The sequence below is a fragment of the Theobroma cacao genome, chromosome 1, assembly GCF_000208745.1.
Source record: "Theobroma cacao cultivar B97-61/B2 chromosome 1, Criollo_cocoa_genome_V2, whole genome shotgun sequence".
NCBI lineage: Eukaryota > Viridiplantae > Streptophyta > Magnoliopsida > Malvales > Malvaceae > Theobroma > Theobroma cacao.
Genome location: NC_030850.1, coordinates 29,580,133 through 29,597,488, shown reverse-complemented (window position 1 = coordinate 29,597,488; position 17,356 = coordinate 29,580,133). Strand labels below are relative to the sequence as shown.

Genomic DNA, 17,356 nt, shown 5'->3' with positions numbered 1-17,356 from the left:
GCCTACCCGGGTCTATTTCAATGTCCACCGGGAAGTCAATAACCGAAACAAAACGACCGCCGGTTGATCCACCCTTACAGTCATCATAATCTTTGTCGAATCTCAAACCTAGTTCAGGCCTCGGACAATACTGTAATCAAACCCTAGAGATGGATCTCCTCAAACAAGAACTTCTTAAGAAACGGCAGAGCCTAGCTCAGGAGACCGGCGGCAGGCGCGTCTTCAAACGATCCGAAATGGAACAAAAGCAAATCCAAAAGCTTCGCGAGCAAGAGAAACGCGAACTCGAAGCTAAATCTCGCCGCCAATCCACCACATCCTCCTCCACCACCAACGCCACTTCCGCCAAATCAAATCCCTCCGCTTCCAGCACGGCATCCACGACCGCAACTTCCACCGCCGGTTCCTCCAAATCCCTCACCGATGAACAAAACATCGACAACCTCGACCTTCCAAGGCAAGAAGTCATCCGGCGCCTCCGCTTCCTCAAACAGCCAATCACTCTCTTTGGCGAAGACGACGCAGCTCGTCTTGACAGGTTAAAATACGTCTTAAAAGCCGGGCTTTTCGAGGTTGATAGCGATATGACCGAGGGTCAAACCAATGATTTCTTGAGAGACATTGCGGAGCTGCGGAAGCGGCAGAAGACGGGGATGTTGAGCGAGAGGAAGAGAAAGGATAGGGAAGAAGGGGGAGGAGGAGAGGATGGGGAAGGAGGCGGAGGAGAAGAGGAGTTGAGTGGTGATGGTGGGTCCAGTGGAGTCGATATGGATAAGGATTTGAAAAGAATGAAGGCGAATTTCGATGAGTTATGTGATGAAGATAAGATTCTGGTGTTTTTCAAGAGGTTGTTGAATGAGTGGAACCAGGAGCTGGATGAGATGGGTGAGGCTGAGAAGAGGACTGCGAAAGGGAAGTCCATGGTCGCCACGTTCAAGCAGTGCGCCCGGTATTTAAATCCGTTGTTCAAGTTTTGTCGGAAGAAGGTAAGTTATTTTTGATGATTTAAAAGATTTCACTTTTTTGAATCTTTTTTGTTTAATGTTAACTTGTTAAATGGTAGAGAATAGGAGCTCTAAGTTAAAGAATTGAAATTTTCCTTGAAATGAAAATGGAATCATTGAGAATGAGTGATTAAAACCAGTTATTAGAAATCGAGATGGGAGGTACAAGACTCTTATTTGCCTGTAAAAATGACTTTGTTCAACATTGTGAGATGTTCTGTTCTGTCTGCTAAATCTATGGGGCTAGAGATGTATGAGATTGTAGAAAGCAATGGGTTGAACCATAGCTACTATGTGGTAGCTACAGTTGCCCTTCTCTTGAATTCAAGTTGGAATGTTTGTGATCAAAGTGGTGACCGGTATCTGAATATCTTTGGATATTTATGAGGGTTATTAAATTCATCCTCATATTCTTAGTAGAATCACCAGTCTTTTTGTAATGAAATACATTTAGGCAGAGTTTATCTACCAGTCTCTCACTAATTTTTTTTTTTTTTAGATTTATTCCCTTTAAGCACTCAAATAGCTGCTAGGGGTGGGGAACTTGGAAGAAAGAAAGAACAAGCTCTGAATCTACCAGCACCAAATCATGTTGATGATCTGTAAATTCTGATTTTGCTGAATGTGGGTTCTAGGCTAATTGAGAGAGTTTTTAACTTGTTAATGTGGTAAAAAGTTCAAATAACATCTAACATAGGTATTAGCTGATTAATTGCTCATGAAAAATGTTTTTAGGTGATATTTTGTTAAACAGGCAATTAACTGTCTAATCAGATAGGAGATTCATCTTATATGAAGGTTATGTCAACCATGTTGCACAGCTCAATTATCTTATTTTTACTGTCTGCTTTCTAGTCGATTTAAAGCCAAAGCATGTTCTACAGCTTTCGTCTGGGTGGATTGCTCCCTGTTGCTGATAAATTGAAGTCACCAAGTAAACCTGTAGTTTCTCTTCCGTAATTGAATGTTTTACTTTTAAGCTCTGAAAGCACATGCTCCTTCAGTATGATTCATTCACAAGATGACTCTCATGCTGTGCTGGATGTTATGAAGTTATCACTCTAACATATGACTGAGTGCCAATGCTATGAACATGTATATTATCAATTAAAAGTGTTCCCTTCTCTCTGACAAAGTAAAAATAAAGTGAAGACATTGCACTATGTACTTGGGTATCCTCTCTCTCTGTGTATCAACATCTGCACGTCTGTGTGTGTGTGTGTTTGACTTTGCTCAGAGAACTTTGCATTTATGAAACCCCATATTTAATTGTTATGTTCTAATGACAGGTTCTTCCAGATGATATCTGTCAAGCATTGTTGGTAGTGGTTGAGTGCTGCATGAAGCGGGACTACCTGGCTGCAATGGATCAGTACATTAAGTTAGCTATTGGTAATGCACCCTGGCCAATTGGTGTCACGATGGTTGGTATCCATGAACGTTCAGCTCGTGAGAAGATCTACACTAATAGTGTTGCCCACATAATGAATGATGAGACAACTCGCAAATACTTGCAGTCGGTCAAAAGATTAATGACCTTTTGCCAACGACGTTATCCCACCCTTCCATCTAAAGCAGTTGAGTTCAACAGTTTGGCTAATGGCAGCGACTTACAGTCACTGCTAGCAGAAGAGAAGGTTTCTGGGGGTAGTTCCTCAGATGACAGGCTTAGGTTAATGCCTGCTCCAAAGGAAAGCTAGTTATCATTTGCATGATGTTTTATGTAAACAATATGCTTGAACGTGTTACTGTTAAGAACACATCATGGCTAGACTCAGGGAAGCATTGTTTAGAACTATATATATATGAAAAATTTAGTTTAGTTTTAGTTAACGGAAGCTATATATATGAAAAATTTCCAACTGTAACATATGGAAATTTTTGAGTGTCTCTGGAAGCTCTTTCATTTTTTGGACGCAATGCAAGAGCAGAGCAAAGCTTATTGAAGTATGTAAGACCAACCACGGTGTAAAGCACTAGCTATCGCACCAAAGATACCACAGAGAAAAAAGCTAGAATTGCTGACGCTTGTTTCTCGCCAATATAAATTAAGGTAGGACTTATTACCGCGTGTACGGTGGGATGGGTACTAAAAGAAAAGAAATTTATCGGATATGAAAAAAGTGAGTACTAGACTTGGCTAAGACCAAGCATCAAAATCAAGCATCCTATTGGTCCAAGTAATATCAACTTATCCAAAGATCCAAATCCAAACACCGCCACCTGTCTAAAATCATCCTCTTTCGTAATCCATCACACAAATCTCCAAGCCAAAGCTCTCCACAAACACCAACAAAAACAAACTCCTACTGCACCTCAACATCCATCATCTACATCGCCATGGCAACGCAAGCAGGCCTCTTCACCCCCACAATCAGCACCCCGAAATCCCTGGTGCCATGGAAGCCATCCTCGTCATTTTCATTCGCTACCCCCAAGTCCCTCAACCTCTCCATGGCTCACAGTACCATTAGGGCTGCAGCTGCAGACCAGGAGGCTGCCACGAAGGAAGAAGCTCCCGTGGGCTTCACCCCTCCCGAATTGGACCCAAACACTCCATCACCCATTTTTTCAGGAAGCACGGGAGGGCTGCTAAGAAAGGCCCAGGTTGAAGAATTCTACGTCATCACATGGGATTCACCCAGAGAACAAATCTTTGAAATGCCAACTGGAGGCGCAGCCATCATGAGGCAAGGACCTAACTTGCTCAAGTTGGCCAGGAAAGAGCAGTGCTTGGCGCTCGGTACCAGACTGAGGTCTAAGTACAAGATCAACTACCAGTTTTACAGGGTTTTCCCCAATGGCGAGGTTCAATATCTTCACCCCAAAGATGGAGTTTATCCTGAGAAAGTGAACCCTGGTCGTCAAGGAGTGGGGCAGAACTTCAGATCAATTGGGAAGAATGTGAGTCCCATTGAGGTTAAGTTCACCGGGAAACAAGTTTATGACTTGTAAGAGACACTTGGAAGAGTGCTTAGTGGGAGAGATGATGATGTAACCATGATTAAGTGATTATAAATGTTTCTGTTAATTGTTTCATGTACTTCCTTTTCACCTTTATCCCCTGGCCATTCGCCTCTTGTAATTCATGCATTTTCTAAGGCTTATGAAATGTTTGGACAAGTTCAAAGTTCTCGGTGATAAAACATTTTAATCAACTCTAAAACTTCTTTATGACTGTGACTGCCGACATAAGTAGCATGTAAAGCAATTTAATCGGAAGCTATTATGGGCTCTGGCAATGGACCTTGTAATGGATCTTAAGAGAGGATGTAAATGGCTTCTTAATTTCTAAAGTTCTTCCTCATTTTTGATAGTGAAATCTAAGAAAGCCAAAACCCAATCACAACTTCCTTTTTTTACAAACTTATAAAAAGTTTAAATGAAATAAAATTCTTCTACTTGTTATTATAATGAGTTAAAAGTCACACACACACACATATATATAACAACTTCTCCCAAGAGTTCTTTTTTTTTCTTTTCACAATAATAATGTTGGGCATGATACTCAAATAAGTTCCTAAACTATTCAAGAATATTCAAATAAGCCCGTATTCTTTTATTGCGTTCAATTAAGCTCTTATTCTTTTATTTGGATCAAATAAGCCTTAATTAAGGATTGATTAATTGTCATTAGTCAAAATATCACTTGTCATTTTATATCCACTTGACACTGACATGATGTTGATGTAGATGGTGAAAAATGCCACATAGTTATGTTATTATGCCAAATTAGGATGTCCTGTAATCATCAATTATAATATGTCAACATATCACATTATCATTAATTATGATATGTTAACATACCATGTCAACGTCATGTGATATAAAATAATAAATGAGATTTTGACTAAGTTAATTATTAGTAATAAGGGTTTATTTGATTCAAAATAAAAATATAAGGACCTAATTAAACCTAATAGAGGTACAAAGGCTTATTTGAATTTTCCTAAATAGTTTAGAAAATTTTTTATATATTATGCCATAATATTGTAGTTGGTATATGCCTTTAAGCAAATTGGATTGGCCAAAGAATATATATTGTCAGTTAATGCATACCTAATCGCATAATTATATGTGATGGAGGTTTTTCTTCATGTTAATGCAATAATAAGAAGTTTTAAGTATTAATTGGATGAAGCTCATGGAACATAAAGGCCTTGTAAGAGAATTGTAAAGTTGTTACAATTATGAGATCACTATGCATCAAATTCATGTTCCTAAAATTATTCTTGGTCATTGTATTGTCAAAATAAGGCATTGACAATACTCAAAGACTGGTACATGTTAAGCCTCTTTACTTGGGAATAAGCAATCGATCTCATAGATTGAAATATATGAAATATATAAAGATAACAATGGGTGCTTGTTAAAGAATAAGTTCACTGAGTATGATGTGCTATGAGAACTCCATCTGGTGTTTCACTCAAGTGTATATGGAATATATTCTTATGTGATAGTAGTGTAACTAGTCCTCATACTTGAGACACTAAGTTATCTTGTATGGGGAATGATGTACTTTGATTTTACCTTTACGGACTTGGAGGTGACTAGAAGCCTAAACAAGGTGTTTTTAGGTATGCCATGAAGTATGCGAAGGTGAATGAGTATTCAAGAGAGGATTCATCACCCCGAGTGATATGAGAGGATGTATCTCACTTGTTCTCAATTTTTGATTAACTTGTGTAAAGTCTTTAGCTAAAGTATGATGAATTTGAAGAAAGTTAGTTTCTTATATTCATAAGATTAGTCATGAATTATAAGAACTAATATAAAATGTTATAAGTAAACATTGAGCCATACTTTATGACATATCCGGAATATTTGATGAAAAAATCGTATTGCATTAAGAGGCTTATCACTAAAGGGCTTTATCAAATTCTTTAACTGACTCTTTAATATTTGAGTGGTTATGGTTATGATATATTGTTAGATGTCGCTCATTATTTATAAATATAAATTAATTATCAAATTGATATTTGATTAGGATTTATATTTATTGCCAATATGTTAAAAGCCTAATATGTTACACACATTAAATGACATGATTGAGATTAAATAAAGATAATTAATTAAGTTGGACTTAATTAGAATAGACCAAAATAAAGTGAACAAAATAATTAAGTTCACAAGGATTTAATTAAATTAAAATACAACTGTTATATCTATAGTTACAACTTAGTTTTGCTATATAAATATATTATATTAGTTAACTAAAACTCTAAGCCTCCGACCACTTCTTACCTGTTTCATAAAAATAAGAAAAGAAAAATAGTTTTCTTTATCTTACAGAAACGAGATTTGACAAAAAAAAAATTAATCTTTTTGTTTTAGAAACAAACCTTACTAGCACAAATAAAATCCTAGTTTTGATAAGATATTATTTAGTCATTGTGTAGATTATTGTTAAAAACTAAACACTTGGGTGGCTAAAGATTTGATAAATCTTAAAAGTGAAGAAGTCAAGGTTTTGGTTGCAGAATTTTAGACCGTCTTATTCTCTTTTCGAGTTTCTTGCTTCATCACAAGCTTTTTGAATTTAATTAGCTCTTGATTACAATATCTAGAGTAAGGTATGTAACTCTTAAACTTATGAGTGTTCATAATTAATTTAAAAATTACATGAAAATACAAACATTGATCATGTAGGATTTGGGTGTTTCTCTAATTAAATGTTAGTTTATTTTTCCGTTGCATTATATTTTTAATTTCTTGATTAATTTCATGTTTGAGCATGAGGTTGAATCCCAACAATTATGACTTTAACTTATGATATCTATCTCAACATTGCCTCATCCTTAATTATCAAGTGACAGATAGAGTAAGCAAAGTTTAAACAATTAAACTACCACAAAACTAAATAATTGTTAAAAAGTCTCAATAAACAACTCCTAACTTTTAAAAGACTAATCTATTAAAGTACCAAAACTATTAGAATTTATGTATGCCCTATAGCCAATAGGTTGGTTATGAAATATATCCTTATTACTTTATGCATTACATTTAATTAGTAAAAGCTTTTTTCTACACATTTATAAGTTTACATATACTTATAAAGATAAATTCCATTGAATAAACATGCTCTACAAAAGGATTTATAAATTGTAATAATTATGAGATTTTATTATATCAAAATATTATTTTTAAATTATTTTTAATCAGTGTTGTATTAAGATAAAACATTGAATAAAGTTCTTGGCATGAGTTCAACTAGAATCTAAATAGAAAATTTTAAGAAAGTTGTGGTTGTCGTGATTAATAAAAGACAAGTAACATTTAGCGAGAAGATTATCCCTTCTTTCCATTTTCCTTTCTCCTACCAAACATAGTGTAAAAGTGAAAAGAAAACAAAAGAAGACTATCCTTAAGTGGAGCCTAGGTCATCAAGGGTAACTTGTAATTGTTCTCACTTGTTATTGTGGATGTAAATTTTTTTTCTCGTTAGAGTCCCTGGGTAATCAAAAAATAACTTGTTTGGAAAAAAAAATTTTCAATGTAAAATATTTTACAGAAAAATTTAATATTTTATGTTGTTTGGATAAATTATCAAAAACGTTTTTTCAATTTAATATTTGGGTGTTAAGATGATAAATAAGAGTTAGATTACAAAGCAATGATGTTATTTGGTTTTTACTAATTTGGATCAAAATTAAGAATGTACATGAAAAGGGGCAAAATCAATAATGAAATTTTTCAAAATATATAATCACATCTTTATAATTAAAGTAAGCTCTAATTTTTAAAAAATTTTCTATCTCATCACTTTTTTACCATAATACTATAAAAATATCAATATTCATCAATTATATAAGACATCCAAAACCTATACTAATGTGTGTTTATCAAATAATTGAAATATTTTTTTATTATAATTATTAATAAGATTTATTCAATTTATAAATAAAAAATTTAATTACATTGAATGATTTCATTAAAAAATATTTTTTAAATTTTAATATTATTTAATAATTTAAATATTAATATTTTAAATTAAAATTTAAAAATAAATATTAATATATTTTAAATTTTTTAATATTTTAAATTAAATATTAATATTCATCAAACTTATATTCTTAGGCTTAGTATAAGAGTTTTTTTTTTTGTTCTCTGAAAATCTCTAGAAAATGTCTTACGCTTCTCAAACGTGTAAGACATTTTCCGTGGTCAATAACTATTTTTTCCAATAACCTCGTAACATGTTTTATATTTGAAATAAATTTTTCATCTTCCAAACAAGCATAAGTCCTAAAAACATTTTTCAAAATATATTTTATGTCAAAACAAATAGAACCTAAATGATAACTTTACATACCTTCTTATCTAAAAAAAATAAAATGAGAAAAGATTAAACAATTAGTTTATTTACAAGATAATTTAATTTTAAAAAATAACATAACATTTTAAAAAATAATAATTTAATTAGATTACAAGCATTTTTTAATAAAACATTTAACTAAAAATATCTCAAATTATAGGTATTTTTTGAAAAATATTCATATTTAAAAACGAAAGATAAAATAAAAATAAAATATTATATATTATTCATTTTTATTTTTAATGAAAAAAATGAAAATAAAATCTATTATTATAATAAATTAATAAAAGATTATTGGTGTTTATCTTTTTCTTATTGTTTTTTCCCTTCTTGCTAATATTCTAAAAATTAAAATAAAATATTATATTAAAATTTTAAATAAAAATTTATAATAAATATTTTAAATTAAAAATTACATATTATAATAAGAGTATTTTTATTTCTTATGATCTATTCCTTTACTATCACAAAATTATTTTTACTAACTAAACATTAGAATAAGTTATAATAACAATTTCTACCTTATTACGTTTTTTTAAACCAAACTACATAATAGTTATTATTGACTTATTCTATCATCACAAAATAGTCATTTTATTCCTCTTTTGTTCCATATTGCAAACCAAGCATACCTTTCAAATTCTAAATGATAGCACATATAAACGTTTTATACAAACTAATTTACAAATTACCAATAAAATAATGACAACTAGCCTACTCTCTTTCCGTTCTACATATAATGTCTTAATTTATTTTTTAATTAATTTTTTAATTTTGGTTCTATTTTCCTTTATTAGAATTTTAAAACTATCCATTAAAAATTCTGAATAGAGTGGTTTTTAAATGTATCTTTATTAAAATATAATTAAATAAAATATTTAAAATAATTTGAGTCAAATTTTGAAAATTTTGATAAAACAATCAAATCAGAACATTACATATATGAGTCAAAAGAAATACAAAAAGAATAAAATTTCATTTAATTTCATAATTGCTCCCTCTAAACCAAATTCTTCGATCATAATCCACAAACCAATTCCATCAATATTAAGAATTTTCAAAACAGTTGTTGTCAATGTAAGTGAATCGTGCAAGATTTTCCTTTTGCTATCAAATTGGTATTCATCTTCACATATGCAATTGGTTCATCTTCAAATATGTCAAACAATTTTGTCTTGTGCTCTTCGCTTTCCAAGAACAAATTCATCTTCACCGTTCACCAAAGAAGTCAATATCATCAAATCCATTGACACGAATAATTTCTCAACACCTTTGAATTTCATATTTCAACCCACTTAAACTAAAATCTCCAACAAGGAAAACATCAACTAATTTTTTTTTATATGATACGAACATGTCTTAATATATTATTTATTACATGATAGCATCAATCATGATATCATTAGAAATTAATTTCGAAATCAATGTCTTAATATCAACACCAAAAAGGAATAGACTTAAAATTATATTTATTATTTATTTTTTAATTCATTATCTACGACCAATTGATTTTAAGTTAAATACTTTGATTTAGAGTTTATAATAGCTCATTTTATATAATGTATAGATCAGAAAGAATGTTATTAGTTCCATCATGAAACCATGAAAAATGAGTTTATAGATTTTTTTTCCTTTTACTAATGGATTAAAAAATTGTGATCTAATACTCTAATTATTAGTTGCCTAAATCTATATTTTCCTTCCACACAATCTACATCTACATACATTATAAGTTGTCCCCAAATAGGCTTATTGGTTGACACATGTATAGCCTAATTGTTTGACACATGGTAGCTTGATTTGGATTGAATTGTCCATGGGACATGTGTGGTATTTTGTTATTTATTGAGGGTGTTTGCTTGATTTTTTTTTTATTGATGAGATTTTGGGTTTTTTAGAAGATGTTGAAGATGATTTTGTCTGTTTATATTTACTTCAAAATATTGCTTAATAAGATAGATTTTTAAATAAAATATACATTTTGTATATTAATTAAAAAACATATTCTTCAATATATTGCTTAATAATATAGATTTTGTCTGTTTATGGTGTTCTTTTGTTTAGTTTTTCTTCAATTCATAGAAATTGGTTGTTGGTTTTCTTTTTTCATTTTTATTTTTGGTCTATTTTTTTTGTTAATGTTTTTGGATTTAGGGATTTTAGGTTGCATGTAATTATTTTTTTATTTGTTCCTCATTGTGATGTTTTCATTTGTTCCTCATTGATGGTGTATTTTCAAAATCAAAAGGTTATGTCACATAAAGTGACATAATGTGACTATTAGATTGTAAGTAGGTTTTTCGTGTGAATAGTTATATTTCTTGGTAAAATGGCATCCAAATATTATGAGACAAATTGAAAAACACCATAACTCAAAAATTTAAATATGAAAAGTTGTCGTTTCAAATTATAGCTTAAAAATTATGTTTTATGAAATGAATGGTTATCCTTTCATAAGATGATTATTAAAACAATACCTTTATCCAAATATTGTGTATTGCAAAATGTAAAGATGTCTTTTAGACAAAGTGGTGACTTAATGAAAGGGCTGTGCCCTTGAAAAAAAGACACTTACAAGCTTATATAAAAGACTTGTTGATAATCATTTTGACTCACAAAAACAAACAAGACAAGTGTAGAAAAATTAAAAGAGATAGAAATGTTATATTTTTAAAAAAAAAAACATAAACACTTGAGTTCTTATTATGTATCAAAGGAATCAAAATTTCTTATAATCTTCTTATTGCAGAAAGTAAGCCCTAAAGCCAAACAACTTTGCAAATCCTCGAGTGTATTTAGCGATCTACTATTGTAAAGTGCAAGACAAAGTTAAATGATGGCTTTATTGTATCCCCAAAGCTATTCGCATTATTCTTCTTTGCATATTGAGTGGTAAGGGCGAAAAAAGTTTTAAAGATAACATCCAATGAAAAGTCGCCTTGAAGTCAATTTTTTCAGTTCCTTGAATTACATCTAAAACCCATTTGCACCAACAATTTTAAGACCTTTTTTTTTCGTAGAATTGGAATTTAAAATGACTTCACTAAAAGAGATGGCTACCAACATTGTCCAGTTAGATCGTTTTGAAGGAAGAAATTTTATTCATTGACAAAAGTTAGATCGATGTGATGTTAACAAAGAAAAATCTATGGACTGGATTCATTTGTGGAAAAACGGTTCTACATCAAATTATAAGATAAGTTTTCTTTCCTTACATGATATGAATGATATTGTGTGTGATATGCATAATAAATGCATATTGGTTGGAAAAAAGTGTTTTGTCACATGCATAGATGATTATTTTGTTATGAATCAATTTTATGAGCTTGAATGCATGCTTAATAAGTTTAGGTAATATAATCTTAATATAGATAAAGCTATTGGTGTCTTTTATAATTAATAAACTTCCCCTTCATGGAGAGGCACTAATAAAACCCTAAATCATAAGAAAGAAGATATGTCTATCGAGGACCTTAGTAATTATCTTCAAATAGAATAAGATTATCGCAAACAAGAAGAAGTCATGCTTTCGTACAATAAAAGAAAACATTCCATTGATATGAATGACAAAAGTCAAAAGATAAAAAAGAACAAAAAAGGTCCATGTTTTGGATTGTTCAAGACAAAATGTAGACTTTTGAATTGCAAGACACAAGGTGTGAATGACAATAAGTTTGTTGCTATGATTTTCGAGGTCGATCTTCTCCATGATGATAGAGCGTGATGGATTAACATTGGTGCAACTAAGCATGTATGTATAGATAAGAGTTTCTTCAAGTCCTTGGAAGCGGATAATGATGGAATCGTGTTGTACACAGAAAATTCCTCCACTACACAAGTGAAAGGAAAAAGCACCATGGAACTCATGTTTACTTCTGAAAAAATATTTGAACTAAATAATGTCTATTATGTACCAAAAGTTAAAAAAAATCTTGTGTTAAGAAGCTTGCTAAATAAGCATGGTTTTAAATTAATATTTGAAGCGCTAAGTTCATCTTTACAAAAGGTGGACAATATGTGAGAAGTAGATACTTATATGAAGACATGTTTAAGCTTAACATTAAAAAGAATGCTTCTAGTTCTACTGATATTGATTTTTATGATAGTAAAGTAGCATTGTCTAATTTATGGCATAATAGATTAGGTCATGTCCATTATAAAAGAATGCATGATTGGCTAAATTAGAGTTGATACCTAATATTGATGGAAATAATGATATGTGCAAGACATGTATGGTTACTAAAATCACAAGAAGCTCATTTCCTAAGGTAGAAAGAAACTCCAAATTGCTTGCATTAACACATTTCGATGTTTGTGACATGCATAGAACTCCATTTATTGGTGGAAAGAAATACTTCATAACATTTATAAATGACTTTTTTATATATTGTTTTGGTTACTTATTGCATGCTAAAGATGAAGTAATGGAGAAATTTAGAATTTATAAAAATGAAATTGAATTGCATTGTGAATTGTTTATCAAATGTTTACAAAGTTATAAAGGAGGTGCATATTATGATCCCAAGTATTTTGAGTCCACTAGTATTATTCACGAGATTATTGCTTCATACGCACCAGAATAAAATGGTGTATCGAAATGTAAGAATTGAGTTGTTACGAAAATAGTAAATGTTTTGCTTTCTAATTCAGATTTGGGAAAAAGATTTTGGGGCTTAACCCTAATAACGACTTGCCATATACTAAATAGAATCCCAAATAAAAAAAAGTAAAACTACTCCTTATGAGCTATGGAAACGAAAAATATCAAATCTTAATTATTCAAGAGTTTGGGGATGTCGAGCCATAATAAGAGTTTTAGAACCAAAGCAACGGAAATTGGGTAAAAGAGGAATTAAATGTATTTTTCTAGGATATACTCAACAAAGTAAAGCATATCGTTTCGTGGCGATAGAGCTCAATGATTCATATTCCATTAATATAATTATAGAATCAAGAGACAGTATCTTTTATGAAACAAGGTTTAATTCAATTCCAAATCCAAAGAATTAATAACAGAAAATGGTGAGGAAACTATTAAGCTTCGGAAGAAGTAAAAGAATTAAAAAGCAAAGACTTATGGATTTGATTTCTTCATGTACGTATTAGAAGGTACAAAAGAAGAAACATGTGAATACCTACTTTACTATTTTAATGTAGAAGGTAAAAGAGATCCTTAAACTTATGAAGAGGTAATGAAGTCTCAAAATGCTTCATTTTAGATATTTATCTTTACAAATTACAATGTAATTTCATGTTTGTAAATGATATATTGGTTTACCATTTATTTTTAGACAATTATCTTTATTATTAATGTAAATTAATATTGTATTTTATTCACACATCAAATGATTGTCTTGAACGCATAACATGGGTTATCCTTTAGTTAATTATAAAAAGATTCCTAGTTCTTTCTTATTTTTGCGATTTTTCTTCTCAACTACAACAACAACAAAAATTCTTTCTTCATTTATTTCTTACATAATATGTTGCATATGTAAATATTTAAACAATGTTGCTTATGTTGTTTTATAAATGTTACTTATTCATCCTTCCATGTAATTAATATTTTAAGAAAATTGTAAGAAATAGACCTCATGATAAGGTGATTTTAGAAATAACCATCCATATAAAATTATCTGTTTCTAGCCAAAAAAGAAGCATGAGTAGACCAAACTACCCTTAAAAACATTATCTCAAATTAAGCTCCTGATATCTCCCTCCCGTCAGAGAGAAAATAGAAATAAATGCTCAGCTGTTTGAGCTCGCTCATATTTCTCTCTCAACTTTTTGAACTATCTCAACTCTGTCAACTTTTTGTTGAGCGCCATCATCATAAGCTCTCCGAACTGTACGAGCTCTGTCAACTCTCTATTAAGCACCATCGTCATCGGGCAGTGGTCTATTTCTCGACATTTGGCCATATTGTCGTCGATTAACAAACCCTATAACAGAGATGACATCAAGATATGTTATTGGGTTTATTGTTGCAACACTTAAATTTCTGAAACATTTGGTGTAAATTAGAACATGGATTAGAACATTGCCCAAAGTTGTTACACGCCATGCATCTATAACATGTGTTAGCGTTATTTTAGCGTGTCACGACATTGATTATTTTAGGGCAGTTCATGTAACGAGTCAGTAATTACACTAATTGGCGTGTCACACATCATGGGTATTTTGGGGCAGTTCATTTAAGGACATAGTAATTATAGTGATTGGCGTATCAGGGTTGACGTGTAACAACATTTGACTTGATATGCATGGCGTGTTACAACATTTTACGTTATATGCATGGCGTGCAACAACATGAGTGACAAATTCTAAAACACGGCATGTCATGTAATGTGTTAAATGATTGACAAATTTTTGTTGTTTTCAAAATTTCAGTGGGGTTCCAATTGTGCGACTTGTGATAAGACATGGTAGTAAGTGGGTGGATGGCATTTGCAAGGGTGGTGAGTCACGAATGCAGGGGGTTAGGAGTGATTTGTCGTTTGTGGGATTGATGAAGCTGGTTGAAGATGTTGTTGGGGTAAACTCAGAAATTGATGAGATTAAGTTACATGCATTGATCAGTACACCCGGAAAGCTATCACGACCAATTATCAAGGACGATGAGGATGTTGCATTAATTCTGCTAGAATAGAGGAATGTTCCGACTGTGTATGTCAACATTAAGGGACGCTAAACAAATGTTATGTCACATGAAGAAGCTGAACAACATGGTAATCAGCTCAATCAAAATGAGATTTACAATGCTTCACATATACCACAGCATTCCGTCCGTAACCCATAACAATGGCAATTGACGTATGCACAAGAGTTTGTGCAACCCCGTAGACACACGACATTCACAAAACAGTTGGCTGTACAATTTTGATCAAGATGTGCATCAAACCAATTAGTTACTTCTGTCCAACAAATGCAACGATCGAGTGAAACTGTAAAGGGTGTAATGGCATTTTCAAATGAGAATGCGATATTTGAGGACAACACTGCAACATTGGAAGGTGACATTGTGACGCTCGAGGATAATACTGCATTTGATAAGGGAAATGAGGATTTGTTCCCTACTGGTGAAGATAGATTTGATGACAATTCAGATGATGGGCTTGATGAATAGCATGATGAGAGTTTAGACAATGATTGGCTTTATGACAATGACATTCCAATTTGCAATAATATTAAAGGCGAAACGGAACCTATTAGAGGTGTTGATGTAGGAGATGTTCAGTGTGATGACCCCATATACAATAACCTCATCGTTGATAAGAACAGGATTCGTTCCCCTGGTACATTGCTCCATGATAGTTATCAAGAAATGGGAAATGCAGGGATATCTCGTACGTGGATAATTCTATGTGCAGAAAGGTTTTCCTTCCAAACAATTACAATTAAGGAGTTGATATGTGCCAATGATCGCTTATACAAAGGAAGAATATTTTCCTCAAAGGCCAAGTTAAAACGAGCTTTGAACATGTTGGCTCTAAAAGAGCAATTTGGGATAAGAGTAAAAAGGTCATGTAAAGCTCGTTATCAGATTGGTTGCAAGGACAAGGCATGCAAGTTCAGTGTGTGTGCAACGAAGTTACCTGAAGAATGAGAATATTGGCAAGTTCGGACGTTCCACAAAGTACACCAGTGTACTGTCAATGGTTTGCAAGGGTGATTTGCAACCGTAAATGCGAAGATATTAGTGAACTTATGTCACACAAGCTTCAGGCTAATGGAGCAACATTGAGACCTAAGGACATAATTGGTGAGATGAGGGTTTAGTGGGGATTGAAATGCTTGTATGGTAAGGCTTGGCAAACGAAGGAGTATGCGGAAAAACTTGTTTTCGATCCCCTAAAGGAGTCATTTCAACTACTACCCTCGTATTTTTATATGTTGGAACAAGAAAATCTTGGCACAGTCAATATAGTGACTACTGATGAGGCAGAAAGATTTAAATATTGTTTTTGGGCATATGGGGCTTGTATTCGGGGGTTTAGGAATGTAATGCGTCCTTCGATTGCAATTGATGCGACACATCTGAAAGGCAAGTTCAAAGGTGTTATGTTTGTCGCTGTATGTAAAAATGCGAATAAGTGCGTATATCCAATTACGTTTGGCATCGGCCATGTTGAGAACGAAGACTCGTGGATGTGGTTTCTTAGCAAGCTACGTGATGCGGTTGATTGTCTTGAAAATACTATGCTCATTTCTAATCAACATCTCGGCATTAAGAAAGCAATTCAAAATGCATACTCAGAAGTGCACCATGATTTATGCGGGTACCACTTGAAAAAAAACTTTAAAAACAAGTTCAAGCGCGATGACATTTCTATGATTTTCACCCTTCCTTGAAATTGCTATAAGGTTTTCTATTTCAACAGACATATGAACTAGCTTAAGTAGATTCATGCTGAAGCCCATGCTGACCTTATGAGAATAGGCCCTGAGAGATGGGCATGTGCCTGTTTACCGGTAAGGCGATACCAAATGATGACATCCAATATTATGGAATGTGTTAACTCATGCTTGAAGCATGCAAGATAAATGCCAATCACTGTTTTGATCGAGTTCATCAAAGACATGTTCCAGCATTGGTTCCATGACTGGTACGAGGAGGCCGTCAAGGTGACCACACCCCTTATGTCACGACTCGAAACCTTCCTCGGGCCCATGACAACCGCCGCGACGTCTCAATTGACACTCATTACCCGAAATGCCAGTCAGAACCCCACAAGGCTTACATATCAGTTTCTTGCCTTTTCTGTGAGCAATCATTTTTAAACATTCCATTTTAAACAATTTTCAGTAGTTTCCTGCTCAAGTAAATCAAAAGACAAAAATATTTTAAAAGGATTTATAGATAAATATCACTATTCAAAATATTGATTAAAATATAGCATTTTTTATATAAAATAATATTTATAGAAACACGTGTAAGAAATCTTTTGTAACGTGTAAGTAAAATAAATTCACACATACAAAAATTTACAAAATTATAATGTACAATAATGGTTACAATGACAAGTGGCCCAAAATA

General features: G+C 32.3%; 2 protein-coding genes across 2 annotated transcripts; both read left to right on the top strand.

The window, feature by feature from the left end:
* LOC18613338 (pre-mRNA-splicing factor 18) lies at positions 9-2,894 on the top strand. The gene is made up of 2 exons (XM_007050524.2): positions 9-986; positions 2,294-2,894. Exons 1-2 carry the CDS (start codon positions 150-152, stop codon positions 2,702-2,704), a joined length of 1,248 nt encoding a protein of 415 aa, XP_007050586.1. The 5' UTR covers positions 9-149; the 3' UTR covers positions 2,705-2,894.
* LOC18613337 (photosystem I reaction center subunit II, chloroplastic) lies at positions 3,231-4,127 on the top strand. The gene has a single exon (XM_007050523.2). It carries the CDS (start codon positions 3,345-3,347, stop codon positions 3,957-3,959), a length of 615 nt encoding a protein of 204 aa, XP_007050585.2. The 5' UTR covers positions 3,231-3,344; the 3' UTR covers positions 3,960-4,127.